Source organism: Fusarium oxysporum, chromosome IV (assembly GCF_013085055.1).
Source record: "Fusarium oxysporum Fo47 chromosome IV, complete sequence".
Lineage (NCBI taxonomy): Eukaryota > Fungi > Ascomycota > Sordariomycetes > Hypocreales > Nectriaceae > Fusarium > Fusarium oxysporum.
In genome coordinates this window covers 1,884,726-1,904,546 of record NC_072843.1, presented here as the reverse complement: position 1 = coordinate 1,904,546, position 19,821 = coordinate 1,884,726, and the positions used below count along the sequence as shown (strand labels likewise).

Here is a 19,821-nt window from a genome sequence, read left to right as displayed (position 1 = left end):
TGGTATGCTTGCCAAATGTCCTAGTATCAGGAACGACTCTGTGTCGCCATCAGTACACAAAAGCTTGATGCCAACATGCTGGCATCGCTACAGGAGGCTCCACAGGTTGGTTATAACTCTTTATTATAAAGGCTACACTTATTGACACTCCATTTCTCGCATCTCCGATGCTGGGTATACGTGTCCCTTTCCGCACCCTATATATACTCTGTAAGTCTGGGTATTTCACAACCAGTAACTCCCTACCAAACCAACGCCTATGCTATTAGACACACCCCTAGCCAAGTAGCTTGGAAATGTCTGCCGCGCGTGAATTCTCACGCTTTTTGTTTCCCTTCTCTCTGAATGCTTTTGTCACGAGCTCTCGCTTCTCTCCCTGCACATCTAGCACGCGCTCCTCAACCGAACCTTCCATGACGAGTCGGAAGATAGTAGTCTCGCGGGTTTGTCCCAGACGATGGACACGGTCAATAGCCTGGTCCTCGATGGCGGGTGCCCACCCTAAATGTATTAGTATGCTCTAGAAATGTGGTAAATTGGACTTACAGCTGTCAGAGAGGATGACGGTGTCAGCTGCAACGAGGTTAAGACCGACGCTACAAACAGAAAGACTGGCGAGCATCACTCGTGTCTTGGGATCGCTGTCGAGAACCTCTATGGCCTTGTCGCGCTTATCAGCTTTCATGCTGCCGTCAATACGCGTGTAGCCTATGTTTTCTTTCTTGAGCTGCGCCTCAACAATATTGAGAAACGCAGTCCACTGAGAAAACACAACCACCTTTGATCCCTCCTTATTCATCGTCGCCTTCAAAATTTGCAGCATCGCTTCTGTTTTGGAACTCTGCGAGTCGGCGTCAAAATCACGTGTATCATCGCCTGCGTCTTCGGGCGCTGGTTCAAGAAGACTGTTCTCGTCCAGCTTGTTGCGACACATTGGGCATTTGTACTGTATTTGGATAGCACGCAGGATGCAGTTTCTGCAGAAGACGTGTTTGCAGGTCGTGATGACAGGGTCGTTCGGGTTGTCATAGCAGATGGCACATTCTTCCTGGCTTTCGATGTATAGGCGGAGAGCTTCTTGGAGAAGACCGCGGTTCTTGGCGTTAAGGGGAACAACCTCATGCTCGTCGAGGAGTTTGAGGATATCACTAACACGTTCTCTACAGAGAGTCCAGTGATTGCAGCTAGGCATCTTTAGTAGAGTCCTACGATGGTGGGATCTGAACTTACATTTGTCGAAGACGAAGAAGCCGTTCAAGGACGTTCTGGAACCGTCCCTTCTGTCCTGATTGTGAGCCTGCCTGCCACTGCTCGAGTTCACCTCTCGCCTCATCCCTATAATCGTCAGCGCCCATTTCAGAGATCCAAGGCTTCGTGAACCTACAGCAAAGCATCGTACTTGCGCTTCTCATCCTTGCGGAATGGAATTCTGTGAACATACTCCTTCTTGGCCGGCAATTTGAGATCTATAAACTTCATGTCCTTCCTACGGCGCAGACAAAGGTCATGCATGAGGGCTTGAAGAAGTACTTCGCCATGGCTTTCACCATTGGCCAGTTTACGAGTGATTTGGGCATTAAAGATTTCGGATTCCTCGATACCGCCAGTGATGTGGAGGAACTTGACCAGGGAGTGAAGGTCCTTGACTGAGTTTACGCTATATAGGATTAGCCGCTGTTTCATGTCATCAAAAAGGAGGACTTACATAGGTGTTCCTGTCAGAACCCAGCGAGACTCTGCGTTAATCTCACAAGCTGCTATGGCTACCTTTGTCCTGGAATTTCGGATGGTGTGACCCTCATCAAGAACAACTCGCCGCCACTTAATTTTCGGAGAACTTATGGCTCTGGGAACGCTCGAGTCTCGCTCTCTGGCAAGTCTTCCATAGCTGGTGATCACAACATCATATTTCTGAAGTTGCAATGGGTGTAACTTATCACCTCCGTGGTAGACGAAGATGCTAGGTTGCTGGTCTCCTTTGACATGGCGCCTGATCTGCTGACTCCAGTTGCTCATGACACTGACGGGCGCAACGATAAGAGTTGGACCCTTGCCACCAGTGAGGATTAAGCTGATGATCTGAAGGGTCTTTCCGAGGCCCATATCATCTGCAAGAATACCGCCTGAAAGGAGTTTTGGAGCTGTGCCTGTGACAAAGCCGGATGCGATATTGTGGAAACGGTTATTGGATTCATGAAGCCAGAGCTGCACTGGCTCTTTGGAGCCTTTGGTAGGGAGCTGAGGGTTTTCTTTGGAGGTCATCCACGCAAGGCCCTGCGATAAGCCAGTCAGTAAAATGCGCTTCTCGCTGAGGAAGAGACAAACCTGTAATTGGTATGGCAGAAGCTGTGCCTTGAGCTGTTCGGGCTGCTCAGCCATTGGCATCTTCGCAAGCTCATCCTCGCCAATAGCAAGTGACTTGATCGCGTCTCCGCCTTTGCGCATCTCGACCGCCTCACTCTTCTGGAGAACATTGTCCATTGTGATCTCAGGCTTCTGTGGAACAGTAAGGTCTTGGCCAAGACCATGAGTCGAGCTGCCATTCACAAGACCCATCGCTGCCTTCCTACGGGCTTCAGCTTCCTTTCTAGTGTTCTTGAGCTCCGTAGCCTTGACAAGCCTATCCCTCTTAAGTGATTCTCCGATTCTGGAGCGCTCCTCCGGGTCGCTAGGTCCATAGAAGAAGAGCTTAACTGGACAGTCGTAGTAGCCTTTCTCTCCTGTGAGCTGGGCTTCGAGGACAACGTCGCCACGATCCTGATTTCGCGTTAGACATGGAAATGATGAACGGCGCAACGCTTCGTCTTACCACATATGGGGCGATCTTCTCAACAACCTTTCGAGGAAGATGGCCGATTTGATCACCAACAACGTTGTCAACCCGAATGGCATTGGAGTCGTACTGAGATGTCAGAAGTCAATTTCCAGGCCATGTCGCAGGAGAGACAGAGAATGAGACCACTTGGAGTAGCACGAACCTGGTTGTTAGGCTCTCGCCTGCAAAGAACGTTTTCTGTAAACTTGTGAGCCTTTGTCGTGTAACCTGAAGCACGAAAACGTACCACCTGCTGAAGCATATCCTCTGTAGTACCTCACACCAACAATCTTCCCATCTGTTCATGTTAGTGACATGAATGAAGCGTGATGGAAGTGTCGTACCAAAGGTTCCGTAAAGTTCAAGAGGGGGGCCATCATCATCTTGCGTCAAGTCAAGGTAATCCGGTTCAGCGGTAGATGAGGGCGCAGCTTGCGATGAAGAACTCCCATAGACGCTTGTTCCACCCTGTCCAGGGGAATGTTGCTGTTGGTTGTGGTGACCGTTAGGGGCGGGCCGTTTCTGACGCGTCTCAGACTCATCGTCACCCGTAAGGTCGATGAGGTCGTGCGCGCGTTTGGCAGGTCTTCGTGGCATTTTGACGATGCAAAATTTGTGACACGATGAGAAGCGAAAGAAGCAAGAGAGGCTCTTCTCCTTTTTGATGAATTTTTAAAAGTGAAACGTTTCCCCTCACGATTGCGTTTCCTTCGCCTTGGATGTGATCTCGCATCACAGAATTAATTGCTTCTTGGAGATGGTGCGGTTCAATCGGATAACCCGGGATGTTAAACACTAAATAGAAGCGCATGGAAATGTCCATGTAATGAACAATGTAGCCAATATAAAATCGGAGGAAGGCTTCATCCGAGTTTATTTATTTATTTCCTTTTTTGGATTGCATTGTTCTACTGTGATGTGCATGACAAGTGAATGGCAGACACTTCGAGGTACGCGGGCGACTACCACGACAGACACCTTACGTCACTGCCTTGCGGTTGAGACCATTCCAACTCATTGGATCATTAATAACTGCACAATACGCCTCCTCGGTGAAATAGAAAACAAGCGCCACTGTTAACTGGAAGTATCATTTCATCCGATATTGTAAATTCTTCATTGAGTGCCGATCTGCTTGTTATGAATAACAAGTTAATGATGTAATTGTTGAGATCTCTCTCTTACAGGAGTTGGACTCGAGACAACAAACAATCCAGTTGTAGCCCAGACCGCAATTATCTCGAATTTTATTATGGGAAAAAGTAGGGACGTGGCACAGCCAGTGACAATACCACAATAGATCTGACTTTCGCGGAGAATTATTCACTGCAGTCCTGATTCCCACTCAATCAACGTTGGGAAAATTGGACGGGAGGGCCCGATGCAACCCTTTTCTGGTGGCCCGCTATACTGGCCCTGGAAACGTGTCAGGTACACGAGCCATTATGGGCAGACAAAGGCTTGGCTTTACATGGGCACGATATTGAGAGTTTTTTACTTACCTCTGTTAAAACAGTCCAATTAATACTACTTATCAAAGCGTCTAACTGATCTGGGTCGCCTTAGCACTCTTGGAGATATACAACCATGTAAGGCTGGTGCCAAGTTTGGGTCACCACTGTTAGTGCGCACGATAGAGAGAAATGCAGCAGCAAAGAGTTTTCATTATCCAAGCTACATAAGTTTTATATGCTAGTCCAGAAAAAAGGAAATCCCATCCGTTTTTGACAGCCCGTCAATTGTTGGGCATTGCTCGGGCGTTCACCATTCTTGTTATATCATCACATGGGCCACCAGCCGTATCCTGCGACCAACCGCCAAGTACAGTCTCAGTGTTGGAACCCACACTTGTCTAGTAAAGACCGACGACGATGTCACCCTTGACGCGGGCAGTCAGGTGAACCTCGGCCTCAAGGTCGAGCTTGATACCCACGAGGAGGGCAGCGGACTTCTGAGCACCGTTCTCGTCTGTGGCACCCTTGAGGAGTTGACCTAAGACTGTGTGAGTAGGGGAAAGATGAAGGCAGGTGAGTAAGTTACATACCAGCAGGCTGGGAGAGACCAGTGGAGGTGGGCAGAGGAACAACGAATTGCTGCTTCTGGCTGCGGCGACCACCTCGAGCCTGACCATCGGAGTCAGAGTCGGAGGCGTAGGCGGGCTTGGACAGACTATTAATGACAAAGAATGTTAGCTATTGCTTGAGAACTGAACGATGAGTTGCTTACGCGGTAGAGTTGCGAACAGGAGCAGGAGAAGAGGGAAGATTGGCAAAGGGAAGCTCAGAAGTGGGAGGGGGAGAAGTGGTGCTAAGTTAGTCAGTGTGAGGACTCCATTGGTGTTGAGACTGAGCCATTGAGGGGAGTGAAGATGATATGAAGCAAAAGGGAATGCTTACGAAGTAGGGGCAGACATTGTGCTGGATTGTATTGGACAAACTTGTCAAAAGTTGTTGAGTGTTTGGAGTGGTGATCGGAGCTGGGGGCTCAAGTAGATGATTGTTGAATGGTTTGGATGGTGAGTGCTGATGAGAAAAGTTGAGTTGAAGGCGACGGAGAGGCCATCTTATATACACGATTTGGCCTCAGTCAAGGGTGACATTCTTCAATGTGCAAGTCGTGATAGCTGTGTCTTGTCTGTCGCAGGGAACCTGGCACGCGAAACATCCCGACGAACGACGAGAATGTCGACCGGGCCTGGCAAGCAGAACCCGGCAACTCAAAATGGCTGCTGATGAGCTGTCAACCCATACATGCTGTCTCACACTGATGCACGCTTAGCTGCCTACCTAGGTTCTAGGTTGACAAGTATATCTGCGTTGCGGTGGATATTGACATTTTCTGGGGGTGTCGTGCCCCACGACGCATACAAGGTGGTCCCGGGGGGAAAGCCTTCAGCCGCAGATCTTCAGATTCGAGAACGTCTGGGTTTCTAGGGGCCTTTCCAGCTGTTACGGGTATTGAGATCCGGTATGGAGAATGGGCTGAGATGGAAGCGTCACGGTTACAGACCGGGGTTACTTTTGTGCTGTAGAAACGAGAGAGGGGCTATGGAGTGACACGTATCGTATCCCGCGATATCGTCCGATGTTGGTAGGTGCTCTGGTGGCGCTAGTTACAGATGTTGTCCTGGGGAAACAAGGAGAGCGGGAGTTGTTGATTGTGCTCAGACTCTACTGAGATGACGAAGACACTGCTGGCAGTTGGCCAATTGACTCTGTCAAGACAACTTATTCGCTCCAGTAACCGTGCAGTATACTAAATTGACTGTTTTATGAACAAAATACGTTCAATTAACGTCAAATAACCTCAATTCGTCGAAACACAACGTTTCTTCAAAAGGGTGGCAGAATCTCTAGCCCATCAACAAGGGTCCTTTAACACCCTCCAGCTAAGCATTTAAGCCTCTAAGGACGGGGTTTAAAACGGGGGTGGCTTACGGGAAGTCAGGGATATCCGTGCTTGAGTTATGTTTCGCATCATGTCCCTCTGTCCAATCTCGATCACACATACAGGGATCAGGTCCCCTTCGATTAACTTTGTTTTTTCAACACTGTAGCACTCGGATCGAAGGATGGCATGATTCTGTCGGGAAACACCGGCAGTCCGACATGTCCGACACGCATCATCCTGGTTTATACAACCGATTTGCGTTTTTGAAATTTCTTGGCTCGGGGTGTCTCTTCAGCTGATCAGAACAATCAGCTAAGGTACAATGTGATAATACCTGATATATAGCTTGCCACTTTGTATAATCTCGCTCAGAGATTACTGAGAGTATCCTGGAATAACACACCCCTTCTTCTGTGCGTGTCTCGCATTCAACCCATCCCAATAATTTTTCAGAATATTCCCTGTTTTGTTTACTATTATTTTTTGCCGTCGTGAATATCGCCACTTGTCCGACGACGTTCAATGTCGTCCCCATCTCCAAACGTTAACTCTGCATCTTCATCTCCCAACGTTGATTCCTCATCACAATCCCAACAAGACTCGACCCAAAGCACACTCCAGCAACTCTTCGGCGGCTTGTGCAAGCAGAAGCTCTTAGAAGAAGTTGATAAGCTCAAGGAAGCTGTCCAGAAAGACGACCCGCAGAAAGTCATCATGTCTTTACCCATGCTTCTAGCTTTGACTGTCTGCCCAGCTATGCTGGGTACGCAAGAAGCTATCAGACAGTCTCAGGCAAAGACAAAGCGCGAAGAACACCGTGGCCGACGCTGCAATTTGGTTGTCTCTTGTGTCAAGCCGAGTATCAGATCTCGAGATATCAACAACAAACTTGTTGTCTTGAAAGATTCAAAGGTCAGTCCTTGTGCTTTTAAAGCTATGCAGTATGATAGCTAACATCAGAACAGCTTTATATCGCCAATGAACACCCACTATACAACCATGATTCTAAAAACAATGTCAGCAAAGGCTACGCCTTTTCAGGATACTTCCTCCCCTTCCCAGACACAGAGTACGAGGGTCTCGTCACTACTATCAGTGATGACCCTCCTTTCTTGAACTGGATCTACATTGACAAGAAGACATATGAAGTCAAGTACGGTGTTCGTGCCGATACAGAGGGTCACATCACTGGTCCATTTGACTGCACCAAGCAAGACCGTCGCATGACCTGTGAGGGCTGGGAGGGCTTCTGCGCTGTCGAAGAACTCCCCGGCATCTGGGCTCTGTACTACGACCGCGACGATGATGGCCTCAAGTCAAAGGTCGCCATGGGTACTCGCGTGCTAGAAGTAGAGCTCACCAGGCGAGAGAAGAAGGAGCCCAAGCCTGCAGGAGAACCTGAACAGCCCATGACCATGGATGAGAAGATGAAGCAGCACAAAGAGCAAACCGCCAAAGACGAGGCCGACCGTGCTGCATTTGTCGCAACTGGCCGTCATCCAGGTGCTGAGCCACCTTCCCCAGCTTATAAGCCTGAGCAGAAGAAGAACGGGCTCCTGGATCCAGACTCCAAGGAAGCTAAGCGCCAGCGCATCGCCGATGCCCTGAGCCGCCTAAATATTGATAGCCCAACCAGGAGTGAAGGAGGTTCAGATGGAAGTATTTTGACGAGTCTGAGCCAGGACTTCTCTATCTTCTCAATGGCCAAGAAGTTGACTGGGGACGAGGGTGGTACAGTTGCTAGTTCAGTTTGGGAGCCAGAGAAAGAGAAGGATAAGAATCACAAGAAAAACGATTCTACGAGTGAGGCGGGATCGTATAGGAAGCCTACTGTTGAAGATGCTACATCATGATAGAACATTTTGTTCGGTAGGGTATTGCTTTCACATTCGTTTGGTCACTGGCGTTTGGGATCAATGATATTACGGAGAAAGAAACTATCATGTACACTGGATCTACTCGAGGATTTACGGTTATTCTTATGGCCAACATTAGGGCATGTACTGTAATGATAGTGTCAAATTGATTTGAGTTATCTGAGAACCTTATCCACGTTTCGAGTGCCTAATTAACCAGCAAGCGATGCCTCCAACCATGAAACTTATTCTCAATTGATTTCATAGCCTAATTGATATCCTTGCAAAGTTAATTGATGATAATTTCTACAGTAAGACGTCACTGATGAGCTGTCTAGCATAAGGACCATGCATCCGGTTTCTATCCGGTCGCCCTCAGAACCGCCACAACCGCCCCGGGAACAAGGACCAGATTTAATGCATAATCCTGCAAGGACAAGTATTCGTTGCCATGCGCCATTGAGAAAAAATCCGGGGGCGCATGCATGCTGCAGGAGGAGTTGCAGCATCCGTTTCGCAAGCCTCACTCTGTCAGATCATGTGTATCACGGAGAAGTTTAGAAATGCTCTACTGAGCCGAAGGATTCGATGAAGATTTGAAAACATATGGATTTCTCTAATTGTTTGGAAATTGGGAAAACATATGATGATATACTAGAATCTTTCGATTTCCTGTGACTGTGTTTCAGATTAAACCTCACGCGACAAAACATGTCTCGCAGATCGGTAACGAAGTGTTTCTTCCACGACCCCTTAGAATCCCGCTACGACCTTAAAAATCTGACAACGGAGGGTAGATCATGTAACCCTCCTACTTCTGGAACAAGGCGTCGCCATTGGATGTTGAGATTTCTTCCCCAGACCGTGAAGCAGGGGTGAAGCAAGTACAGGGACTAGGATCTGGGGAGATCTATCGGAATAGATTCGGAAATGATGTGCTGCTGCGCGCATATCCGGTGCATGTTTGCGCTGGCAGGTTTGATTCCAGAATAAATTCCGGACGGACGGTTATGCGTGACATCTGAAAGTGAGACATTTGTCCTTGAACCCGATATATTCCGCCATGAGAGTGCACGTTGAGAGAACGGGTCTGACTGATATCTCAGCGCTCAACATCAAAAAGAAAAGAAAGAAGGTGTTTCCCCGTCTACGAGTGGATACTGTCTTACTCGTGATCTATTTGAAGTTACAGCTTCATCCACTCTCTCAGCCCCAGCTGAACCTTGTCGGCGTTAATCTCCTACCCGCCTCGATTTGTCAACTTGCACTCGATCAGATGTCGCCCATCTCATCCCGCACCCGCAGAGCCGCTCTGACATGCATATTAATATCCCGCCTCGGAGCCGGAGACAGGTCCTTTTGACATGCAGCAGCGGAGATGAGCCGGGCCTTTGTCCAAGACATGGGCAATTTTCCCACTTCTCCCTCCACTTGCCGGTCCTTCATTGGAAAATTCGTGGAGTAGATGCGTGTTTTCTGCATCCATGGCCATCATAAGTCCTTGTTGTTTCGATATTCAGCTGCTGGATACTTGGATCGTGATACTGGTTCAAGGGTTGGTTCGCTGAAATCAACAAAAGCAAATATGAAGTAGCATTTCGTATTCAGCTTCGGCATATCCACACTTCGTTGGCATTAAACTCCACATGCCAACCCTGTCTGCATATTGGATCAATACCAACCTCTTTTATTAATGCCGCCTGGAAAGTCTACCTCGGTTATTGGTGCGCCATTCATCTTTGGCTGTTGCAGGATGAGAGCTACAAGTCTAAGAGCCCAACTGCTCACACTTTGAGGTTACTTTATATGCTCCTTTTCTCGTCAGAAACCATTACAGTCCTCTCTAGAACCTCCTTGAACCATATCATGGTTTGAATATATTCGCCGTGGAGGGACTCCGTGTCTATTATCGGACGTCAACTCCCTAGACCTTTTATAACGCCAATGTCTCTCTAATGAGCGTTAGCTCTGAGGCGAACCTGACTATAACCTGTGTGACTACAAATCATTATCCATGAATTTTGCATACATCGTTTAATTACAGAATGAACAACGTCACCAGCTTGTCGTAGGCCAAAACATCCTTTTGAGGCAAGAGGCTCAAATATGCAGAACTAGAATGATACAGCCAGCGTAAATGTAAGAGACGGGGTCGGGTATGGTTGAGACGTTGATATGGAGTTGGTTTTATGACCAGACTGAGAATACCTCCCGTGTCGTTCTAAGGCTCATCGATACAGACATGCAGAAGCACCTAAAACAGGCGAGAATATATAGAATACGTCTTCAAATGCAACCGCTCTTGAGGATATGACGAAGGGGCCAAGGTTAAACTTTCGGCCACGAGTCTCGACTCAGGGAACACCTTTAGCTTACAGTTTAGCCATTGAAGATTGAACTTAGGATGAACTACAGACCTGAAGTTGAAGTTGTGTAAACAGAGTTGGATAATAGAGACACATGCTCTAAGCATATGTCATCTGATGTCGTAATCGGGAATAATTCATGGTGAACTTTCAATGTGAGCTTACAAACACGACAACTGAGGTGTTGTGTATTCAAAAGCCATTCAAGAAAAGCCCAAAAATTGAAAAGGCAAGCATTTGGCTTAAACATGAGGGTACTAGATGAGTTTTATGTCTAAGAATGTATAAAGATCCGGCCGAAGACTGCTTGATGTCACTCGAGTTTGTGAATTGCAACTTTGGGTGGCTTTCTTGATATGAATGAAGCAGCTGTGTCGTCGAACGACCCAGAGATCCTTCACGAGATATGAGATTACGAGAAATCATCTAGGAGTCTGGCCTCTTCCACAGATTCTCCTAGATCAGAAGAGGATCGCATAAGATAGTCATCGGCTGAGAATGAGTTCTTGACACGAGATATCTCACTGAGATACCATAAGCTTCAACTACCCATCAGCCAATCATCGTCTGGGCGAGGCTTGTTGAAATTGGTCATCACGAGGCAACCTGTCATCGCTCTAGAATGATTCCCGACTACTGAAATGATCGTTGTTAAATCAATGAAATGAAACAGTGCTCAAGCACTATTGATTCGGCAATGGCACCAGAGCTTGTGGTGCAGGGTATGTCAAATGTTTTCGATAGAGACAAGGGCTACAATAATAACATAGAGCAGCTATATTGACGGTGATAAGGAGGTAAGTGTTAATTCTAAACCTTAAGTGCACTCTTAAAAACATGTAGTAGTAAAATCATTATATGACGAGGCATAGAATTGTTTCCTGTTTGTTCACCTTAATCCTTATCAGCATCAATGATGATGATGGTGATGCATCCCCACTGTTGTAAAACACCACGGTGACGCGAGCGTGGAGTTGTCGCGTGCAAGATGACGGAGGCTTACGTGGCTGTGCGGCTACGTACAGTCTGGCTAGAACTTCGATGGGCCTGAAGATCAGACCTTGATTAGCAGCACTAGCTGATCCTTCGATGATTTCAGAGCTAACATCGCAAATCTGAGGCTATCTCAAGGCTAGTCAACGTCCGGGCGTTCAACGGTCACTAGCTTCTGGCAAAAAGATGATCAAAATGGTAATAAGTATATAAAATAGACAGACAATGTCTTAGATGTGTCAAAGAATACTGTTGAACATATATGTGTAAATATCCAAGGAAGTGCAAATGGAGCCCCAACGCCGCCAACCCAAGTCATATGTCGTTCATTGTTTTCCGATATGAACAACAACCTAAAGGTCATAGTCGTTATTTAGTTCCTGAGAATGTTAGCGATGATCAAGGCGATAATTGTTGTTCAACTTACAGCAAGCAAAGAGTAAGATCACCGTGGATTCTCGCCTTAAGCTGAATCTCAATCTCAAGGTTCAATTCAAGATGCAGGGAGAGGGCATCACTCTTTCCACCACCACCCTGTTGCTGCTGCTGTTGCATCTGTTGCTGTTGTTGTTGCTGCTGCATTTGTTGTTGCTGCAACTGCTGCTGCTGAGCGTTGTAGTTGCTTTGGGCCATCTGGCTGTTGTCCTGCTCGTCATCGTAGTCTTCGAATCGGGCGCGTCGCTTGCGTCGCTCGGACTTTTGCTTCTTGGTCTTTGTCTTTCGCACGGGCTTCTCCTGCTCGAGCTGCTCCTCCTCGAGATCGCTTCTTTGCTCAGCCTGGTGGTGTTAGTGATTGAGCTACCAGTAAGTATACCTGGGTACATACGGATGATGACGACATATTGCGGCCCGGGAATAAGATCAAAGTGTAAATGGGAGGAGGGAAGAAAGTGTTGGAATGAAGATGTAGAGAGAAGGATACAGAAAAACTCCACCAGAAGATAGAATATTTTTAAATGTCTAGAATCAAAGCCGATTTCCTGATTTCTCCTTTCTCCGCAAATGCAAACAGGATCCATCATCGAGATTGGAAAGAGGCTGACGTGCACATCGTCATAATAGCGACGCTGCCATGATTTACCGCTAGAATCAAGTTCTTGACCTCAGAACTTACAGGGGGTGCGACGTCAAGGGTGCTGTGACGTAATGATGTGGCTGGTATGTAGGGTAATACATGAAACAAGACCTCGCTTTCAGATGCCATAACGTAGCTTTCCTTGGCATATGAAATAAATGCATGTTCCTCCCTTGTAATAATTGGACCTGTTAACAATTGTATTGTTCTCTTGGTCGTTTTTGGTGTAGGTCACGTGGGGAGCTCGTATATCCTATCCAGATCCCCTGGAGGTTAGGTATGTCAAGTCAAGACTTCATACTGCAACCGAGGTTTAAGCAAGAGCTTCTGAAAACGCAAGCACCAATCACATACGAAAGTCTTCTAAAACTTGTATAACATGTTAAGTCTAGCGCAAATGCTCTATGGGTAATAGTCAACTGCTTTGTCTAATGAGCTTCAGTTACCAAGTATGAAGAAAAGGTATCAATATCACGACGAGCTCAAGTTGTAGGTCCCGGAGTCCAGATTCAGCTACTTGGTTGGGATCTCTGTTAGCTCAGTTTAGAGAATATCTCAATAGAGTGTTTGCTCAAAGCGATATGCCTTACAAAAAGAATCGACGCATAACCAATGTCTTGCCATGATTATTACTGGAAACCTCCAACCATCACAAAGGAGAAGAATATTGAACTGTCAAGTCTCTTACTCTCAGTGCAAAAAAAAAAAAAAAAAAAAAAAACTCGCCAATACAGATGTTTGATCCCTGAAATTACATGATAAGCATGTTGATCTGTCTCAGTATGAGAAGAGCTACTCGACTGTCTTGCCTTGAAGGTATACCTTACAGTTACCGGCATGTTTGGGAGCCAACGAAGTTCGCCAACATGTCATCACAGTATGATTATCGAAGAACTTTGTCAAAACTCAGCTCCATCAATTTCAAAGAATACTCATAAGCATTTATGCGAGTGTGCTGTTGATTCTGAAACCAACACGCCAAGATGCGGGGGTCTGACCGTTGAGTTCTGTATAGATACTGAATCGGGTAATAATCCGAGAGTCGCTTAATTGATTGTGCCATTGTTGGTGCTACTCTGAGTTGCTTTGCAGCTCACCTTCCTTTCACTGCAAAGTTTGTTCTTATAACCTTGCTACGAGAGATAAACAATCCTGGGGCATCTGACTCTCTGACTCACGTTGTAATGCATGGCGGCGGGCTTATTGGATGAACTACAATTTTTTTGGGGCAAGTTTGACTCACCTTGTTGAGATCGTCGTTGTATGAGACGTCTCACTGCATTGATCTAATGAAATTTCAGTAGTATCTTAGAGGGAGACGTAAAAACAACGCCTTATAAAGGGAACAGAAGCCTTTTTTAGCTCAATTGCTGTGACAGACTCACAAAGATTCCTATCAGAACCCCAACTCGCTTTACAGGACAGACTCCATCAGCTTACCATACTTGAACTCAACATGACTCGAACTACTCTGCTTGACCGAGATTGCGTTGTCACCGATCGAGGAGGCATTATCGAAAACACGCACGGTGTACACATCGCCGTAACGGATACAGAGGGTAATATCCTCTTCTCAGCTGGGAACCCTTCTCGTGTTACCCATTCGCGATCCGCAGCCAAGCCTGCCCAAGCCGTAGCTGTGATCGAGACTGGTGCAGTTGATAAATTTGGATTCGATGAGACTGACCTTGCTCTCATGTGTGCCTCGCACTCAAGTGAAGATTTTCACATCGCGCGCGCCAAGAACATGCTGAGCAGGATTAAAGCAGAGGAAGATGATCTTCGATGTGGCGGTCATCCTGCAGTTTCTGAAGAGGTGAACCGTGAGTGGATAAAGACTGGGTTTGAGCCAACGGGAATCTGCAATAATTGCTCCGGGAAGCATGTTGCCATGATGGCCGGTGCTGAAGCGTTGGGAGCTGATGTCAAAGACTATCATCTGCCGGACCATCCTATGCAGCTTGAAGTCAAAAGAGTCGTCGACGACCTGGCACATGATCCGAAGCAAGTGGAATGGGGTGTTGATGGATGCAATCTTCCAGCACCAGCATATCCTCTATTCTATCTCGCACAAAAATATGCAACCTTCGCCGATGCCGCGGACGCTGTCGAGGCATCGTCACCGACGAGTCAAAGAACCCAAAATTTCGCACGTATATTCAACGCCATGACGAAGCATCCAGAGCAAGTTGGCGGAACAGGACGTTTCTGTACAGTGCTCATGCAGAGCTATCAAGGGCAACTGTTTGGCAAAGTTGGTGCTGATGCGTCTTATGGAATAGGCGTTCGAGAGTCAGAAGATACTCGGCGCCTTGGGGCGAAAGGGGGACTTGGAATAGCCGCAAAGATCGAGGACGGTAATCTTGAGATCCTCTATGCGGTTGTTCCAGAGATTCTCGAACAGCTAGGAATCGGTACCCCGGAGCAAAGAGGGAGACTAGATGGTTTTCATCATCTTCAGCGGAGGAATACCATGAATGAAGTAACAGGGCGTGTGAGGTTCAATTTCAAAGTACGACCATTCGGGGATAGAGTGGACTAGAGCTCTGGGTATCTCGGCAGGCAATGAAGATATTGTGTTGGGAGGAATTGATATTGAACAAGTCACAAGGTGAATGCTGATTGGTGGTAAATGAATATCCCGGGACTAAATTTCAAGTGCAAGGGTCATGTTAGTCGACAAGCGTACACTGGTCTACTGCTTCAAGTATGATATTTGCCTAAAGGCGATAGTAGCATTAGTGCCAGGGAATAAGAGAATTTGTAACAAGCGTGTTCTTACCAGATATTTCTAGAGTTTGACCACTTTGTATCTCTTTGCCTGCTGACGCCCCTACCAAGTCTGTCTATCATGCACAGAGGCTTCGCTTGTTGCAAAAGCTCAAACCCCTTCAGAATTCCCGATCCGAATGGCTTTAGATCGAAACAATAATTCTCTACACAAGGATCTGAGTCTCCTTCCCATCGGGGTTGCTCCGCACCCCACAACTCAATCACCCCAGATCGACATCCTTTCCTGGGGCTAGCAACGCGGGGAATAATCAAATTAATCTCATACCCCGTCAGAGCTACGACACTGCGTAGAATAGATAGCAGTTTCCTAGATTATCCTTGGTGGAAACACTGTGGCCGTGGCAATAAAACATGGCCCCTAGTTTGAGTGGTAAGAACAATATGCGTGACTGACTTATAAGACGTCTGATGCTCAAGTCTTGGTATGAGGGAAGTCAAGAGAGGTTTTAGTGTCGTGACTACCCGTTAGCCAAAGTGGCGCACCTCAATATGATGTCGATGTCTTTCTTCCTCTTGACTGCGCTGGCTTGGACGACAAGTGCAGCTTCTCCTAAAGCCACAACATTAAACGGAACATACGTTGGCAAGAACCTACCCGGCTGGGATCAAGATGCCTTCCTAGGCATTCCTTACGCTCAGCCCCCTGTTGGGAATCTCCGGTTCAAGTGGCCTCAAAGCTTGGACAGTTCCTTCAAAGAGGAACGCACAGCCACTGAGTATGGAGACAGTTGTATGCAGTACACTCAGAACTGGACCATGTCCGAGGACTGCCTTTCTTTGAATGTTATTCGACCAGCCGGAAAGCCAAAGAAACTCCTACCAGTTCTGTACGTCCCCCAAACAACAAACACTTCCTCAAAACTGATAGCAAGAACACAGAGTTTGGATTTACGGCGGTGGTCTATACGCCGGCAGCTCTGCCGACCCACAATACAACCTCAGTGGGATTGTCAAAGTCAGTCAAGATATCAAAGAGCCTATCCTAGCAGTGAGCTTTAACTACAGATTGGGTACGTCAGGGTTCCGCTTGAAGCACCGCTACTAACTTTCTGACCTTCAGGGATGTGGGGTTTTCTCCAGAATTTCAGCCTTCTGAAGGAAGGTAACGCCAATGCTGGCCTCCTAGACCAACGACTTGCACTGCGCTGGATCCAAGAGAACATTGAAGCTTTTGGAGGCGACCCAGAACGAGTTGTTGTGTGGGGCGAGAGCGCTGGAGCTCAGAGCATTGCGTATCAGATGTTTAGTTACGATGGTCGAGATGACGGGCTGTATCGGGGAGCTATCCTTGAATCAGGAGGCATTACAGGGGCACAGGTATGAACTTCAACACCACTGTTTTTGAGTTTGCCGATTGACTTTGACTAGATTCATGATCTCAGTTACTACAATGTCGCTTTTGAAAATCTCACAAGGACTGTCGGGTGCTGGGACAAAAAGGATCAGCTTGCGTGTCTCCGAGAGTTGGATGAAAAGTCGCTATATGCTGCGCGTCCTTCATTGACGTTCAACCCTCTGATTGACGGTACTTTCTTGACCGGTTACCCCAGCCAGCTCATCCGCGAGAAGAACTATCACGCCGTGCCTCTTATAATTGGTGCAAACACTGACGAAGGCTTCTGTATCGGAAAAGTCAGCACGGATCAAGATCTCTTCTACGAGGCTTTTCGGTGGCGGAACTACGCTCTGAGCGCCCCAACGATCCGAAAGCTCATGGAACTTTATCCTGACGATCCATGCCATCAACCTCCCTACGCCATCACGAATTGCTCAAGACAAGATGGAAACTACCAAGGACGACGTGCCTGTGCTATTGGCGCCGACATAACCATGATCTCAGGACGCAGGAAACTCGCAGAACTATATGCCCAGTCTGAGGATGTGTACTCCTACCGGTTCGATCAAAGACCATACCTGAGATCTGAATGGGATGGAGTGAAGCATTTTGATAATGTTGCATTTAGCTTCCAGAATATATCTGGATTGCTAGGTCCAAGTCCGCAATACGATAGTCACGCTGTGCTGGCAAACACCATTGGACAGGCTTATGTAAGGTTCGTCAACAGTCTGGATCCTAACTCCAAGAAGGGGAAGCTTCCAAAATGGCCAAAGTACAGCAAGTCAAAGCCCCAAAATATAGTGTTCAATGCTACGAAGAACTGGGTTGAGGATGATACCTGGCGAAAACAGGGTATTGATTATATCAACTCCTATGAAGTGGCACGAGAACTATATGGTTAGAGATGGAGAGACTTGCCAAAAGATACCAGAACAGGAAATATATCATCAAGTTGGTGGCTGCTCTAATGACTTCGCTTAGTCTAACTAGGGGCTGGCACGAAACTCAAGAATTCAAACTCAAGTGGTAGTTCTACGGAACACATAGCCAAGTTCATGATAATTTAGGATAGATTTAGCAAGGCTCGTCATTTTTTCATTTCCGCCCCCTGGACGGTCTTAGGTCCTCGAACGCTCCAAGGTCCTGGTTTCATCTGATGTCCAACGGTACTCGTATAGATCGGCGACGCCGAGGCTCGCTTCTAACAATGCGAGTATTACCCTTGCATATTCCTCCATCTGAACTTGCCTTGTAAGGCAATGCTAGCCCGGAAGACTCCAGCTACCGACGCTATAAGAGTCAACCTTGTGTCACAACTCGAAGTAGTTAGGATTTTCGGAGGAGATTCTGAGAATGGTAGTATCGATAGACCGTGCAAACCTTGTATAGTGCACGGAATAAATATAGTCAAGTGTATCCTGGACTTTCTCAAACTCGCTTGCTGGGTATTTGTAGCACGATTAAACTCTATTTTGAACTCTTCAAGACGCTCTGATCCAAGACTGTACGAGCCACTTCACTTGGCACTCTTAACTTTCTAATACTTAGCATGTCAACATAGTAGAGATACCGTAATAGCACTAAGGGCTTTAAACATCCCCATGAATACCGTGCTTCTTGCTGTGGGGAAATAAGCTTCACGGAATGCCAAGACCCATACCGAAGAACAAGGGGTCAAACCCTTGTTTGAAATACGAGTGGATATTCCAGCAGGAAACAAGGAGACGATATAACACCTGGATCATACCCTTTTCAAGCTTGCTCTCCTCAACGGCGACTACCTTTACTATGACCGTAAATTCCGGCCAATATGACTGGCAAAGTCGATAAACTCATCTCATCCGTGACACTGGCTGGAAGCCTTTTATCTTGCGTTGCCACTACATGTGTGCTTATTTCGTTCGTCATATATCGTCGGCATCTCCGAAACTTTCGTCATGTCCTCGTGTTGAATCTTATGGTTGCAGGTGCGCATATCTTCCGCTACTGTTAACTAGAAATCTAATATCTCTTTCTTAGAGTTTATCAACACTCTCAACAACTCAATATCAGGCAGCATATTCCTCAAGACTGGACAGCTCCAAGCTGGAATACCATGCGTCGCCAACGGGTTTATCGGCCAGTTGTCAGTTTCAGCAGCTGACTTTTCAGTCCTGGCTATTTCGGTTACAACCCTGCTCACTGTGAAGAGGATGTTGTACATACCGACAACTTCAAGAACGAAGAAAGCATTGATTTGTGTGGCAGTATGGACAATGCCTCTCATCACAAGTATCATACCGACTGCTGCGGGTGAGATGAAGCCAGTGGGCGGGAACTGGTGCTGGATATCAGCAACCCGACCAGATTTACGCTACGGTATGACGCATGGTTGGCGCTTCTTCGTTATTTTCACTACTGTTATTATCTACATCTACATCTGGATTTACTTAAGAAGACATCTGGGCTCAAAGCCAAAGCAACCTCGGCAGCCTCTAACCTTCTCGACGCACAATACCAATACACTCTTTTCCAAAGGCTCCAAGGGCGCGGGATTCCAAGTTATGCAAGAGGACGAAGTCGAGCTGGACACTTTCAAGACGAGATACGGGAATACTGATACTCCCATTTCGCCCATATTCGAGCGAGGGAACAAGATAGACGAAACCGAGGATATGGAAAGAAAAGGTGAGAGCGAGGCGAGCAATAGCAGAGCAAGGGGAGAATCTGTCCGTCATCGGCCAACATCATCAAAAAGAGGAGCAGAGACGGCCTATACAGGACTTGCTAACACTGAACCAACCGAAGCATTACCGATTCCGCAGCACCAGATCAACATATTACAAACCAACGCCAGCGAATTCCCTCAGCGCCGGGCCACCCACGATGTTGAAGTCGAAATCAAGCGGATGATGTTACTGAATGGGTATCCGGTTATGTATGTCCTGCTCTGGATTCCGGGACTTACGAATCGACTCCTGGAAGCGATTCAGACGCCGGTATCGGATACGACGATTGCTGCTCTCAATACCTCAACGCAGTTCATCGGCTTTGCGAATGCAGTTACTTATGGGTTTAATCATCATCTAAGGGATAGGCTGGATGCGCTTTATTGGACGCCTATGATTATGAGAATGAAGAAGCGGTTTAGACAATAATGTTATGTACGTATTTTTATGAGCACAAAGATTATTAAGTAGAAGACCTTTTGTTGG

The 19,821-nt window shown here is 47.0% G+C and overlaps 6 protein-coding genes across 6 annotated transcripts; 3 read left to right on the top strand and 3 right to left on the bottom strand.

Moving 5' to 3' along the window:
• Positions 1–172: 172 nt before the first annotated feature.
• FOBCDRAFT_259596 (SNF2 family N-terminal domain-containing protein) lies at positions 173–3,467 on the bottom strand. The gene is made up of 10 exons (XM_031179275.3): positions 3,160–3,467; positions 3,063–3,113; positions 2,979–3,013; positions 2,810–2,902; positions 2,326–2,757; positions 1,706–2,274; positions 1,385–1,657; positions 1,231–1,335; positions 547–1,184; positions 173–501 (listed from the first exon to the last, which is right to left on the bottom strand). Exons 1-10 carry the CDS (start codon positions 3,410–3,412, stop codon positions 278–280), a joined length of 2,673 nt encoding a protein of 890 aa, XP_031045162.2. The 5' UTR covers positions 3,413–3,467; the 3' UTR covers positions 173–277.
• A 994-nt stretch (positions 3,468–4,461) lies between these two features.
• FOBCDRAFT_220683 (uncharacterized protein) lies at positions 4,462–5,726 on the bottom strand. The gene is made up of 4 exons (XM_031179276.3): positions 5,212–5,726; positions 5,042–5,122; positions 4,860–4,984; positions 4,462–4,807 (listed from the first exon to the last, which is right to left on the bottom strand). The coding sequence occupies exons 1-4, from the start codon at positions 5,226–5,228 to the stop codon at positions 4,668–4,670; spliced, it is 363 nt and encodes a 120-aa protein (XP_031045163.1). The 5' UTR covers positions 5,229–5,726; the 3' UTR covers positions 4,462–4,667.
• A 944-nt stretch (positions 5,727–6,670) lies between these two features.
• On the top strand, positions 6,671–8,220 carry FOBCDRAFT_29152 (uncharacterized protein). The gene is made up of 2 exons (XM_031179278.3): positions 6,671–7,117; positions 7,171–8,220. Exons 1-2 carry the CDS (start codon positions 6,728–6,730, stop codon positions 8,056–8,058), a joined length of 1,278 nt encoding a protein of 425 aa, XP_031045165.2. The 5' UTR covers positions 6,671–6,727; the 3' UTR covers positions 8,059–8,220.
• Positions 8,221–11,610: 3,390 nt separating this feature from the next.
• FOBCDRAFT_220679 (uncharacterized protein) lies at positions 11,611–12,510 on the bottom strand. Its single transcript, XM_059609564.1, has 2 exons — positions 12,247–12,510; positions 11,611–12,197 (listed from the first exon to the last, which is right to left on the bottom strand). The coding sequence occupies exons 1-2, from the start codon at positions 12,259–12,261 to the stop codon at positions 11,844–11,846; spliced, it is 369 nt and encodes a 122-aa protein (XP_059467077.1). The 5' UTR covers positions 12,262–12,510; the 3' UTR covers positions 11,611–11,843.
• Positions 12,511–13,951: 1,441 nt separating this feature from the next.
• Positions 13,952–15,137, top strand: FOBCDRAFT_259592 (L-asparaginase II; the record flags this gene model as incomplete). Its single annotated transcript, XM_031179280.3, has 1 exon — positions 13,952–15,137. One exon carries the CDS (start codon positions 13,952–13,954, stop codon positions 15,035–15,037), a length of 1,086 nt encoding a protein of 361 aa, XP_031045167.2. The 3' UTR covers positions 15,038–15,137.
• A 649-nt stretch (positions 15,138–15,786) lies between these two features.
• On the top strand, positions 15,787–19,820 carry FOBCDRAFT_180657 (Alpha/Beta hydrolase protein; the record flags this gene model as incomplete). Its single annotated transcript, XM_031179281.3, has 6 exons — positions 15,787–16,115; positions 16,168–16,298; positions 16,349–16,605; positions 16,657–17,337; positions 18,625–19,294; positions 19,370–19,820. The coding sequence occupies 6 exons, from the start codon at positions 15,787–15,789 to the stop codon at positions 19,762–19,764; spliced, it is 2,463 nt and encodes an 820-aa protein (XP_031045168.3). The 3' UTR covers positions 19,765–19,820.
• Between the last annotated feature and the right edge of the window lies 1 nt (position 19,821).

Coding starts and splice junctions, on each gene's coding strand:
- FOBCDRAFT_259596 (XM_031179275.3), bottom strand. CDS start 3,412: ATGCCACGAAGACCTGCCAAACGCGCGCACGACCTCATCGACCTTACG. Junction 2,758..2,809: donor AGAAGATCGCCCCATATGTG/GTAAGACGAAGC, acceptor ACGCGAAATCAG/GATCGTGGCGACGTTGTCCT. Junction 1,336..1,384: donor CGCAAGTACGATGCTTTGCT/GTAGGTTCACGA, acceptor TGACGATTATAG/GGATGAGGCGAGAGGTGAAC.
- FOBCDRAFT_220683 (XM_031179276.3), bottom strand. Junction 4,985..5,041: donor CCTGTTCGCAACTCTACCGC/GTAAGCAACTCA, acceptor TGTCATTAATAG/TCTGTCCAAGCCCGCCTACG. Junction 4,808..4,859: donor TGGTCTCTCCCAGCCTGCTG/GTATGTAACTTA, acceptor ACACAGTCTTAG/GTCAACTCCTCAAGGGTGCC.
- FOBCDRAFT_29152 (XM_031179278.3), top strand. CDS start 6,728: ATGTCGTCCCCATCTCCAAACGTTAACTCTGCATCTTCATCTCCCAAC. Junction 7,118..7,170: donor TTGTCTTGAAAGATTCAAAG/GTCAGTCCTTGT, acceptor ACATCAGAACAG/CTTTATATCGCCAATGAACA.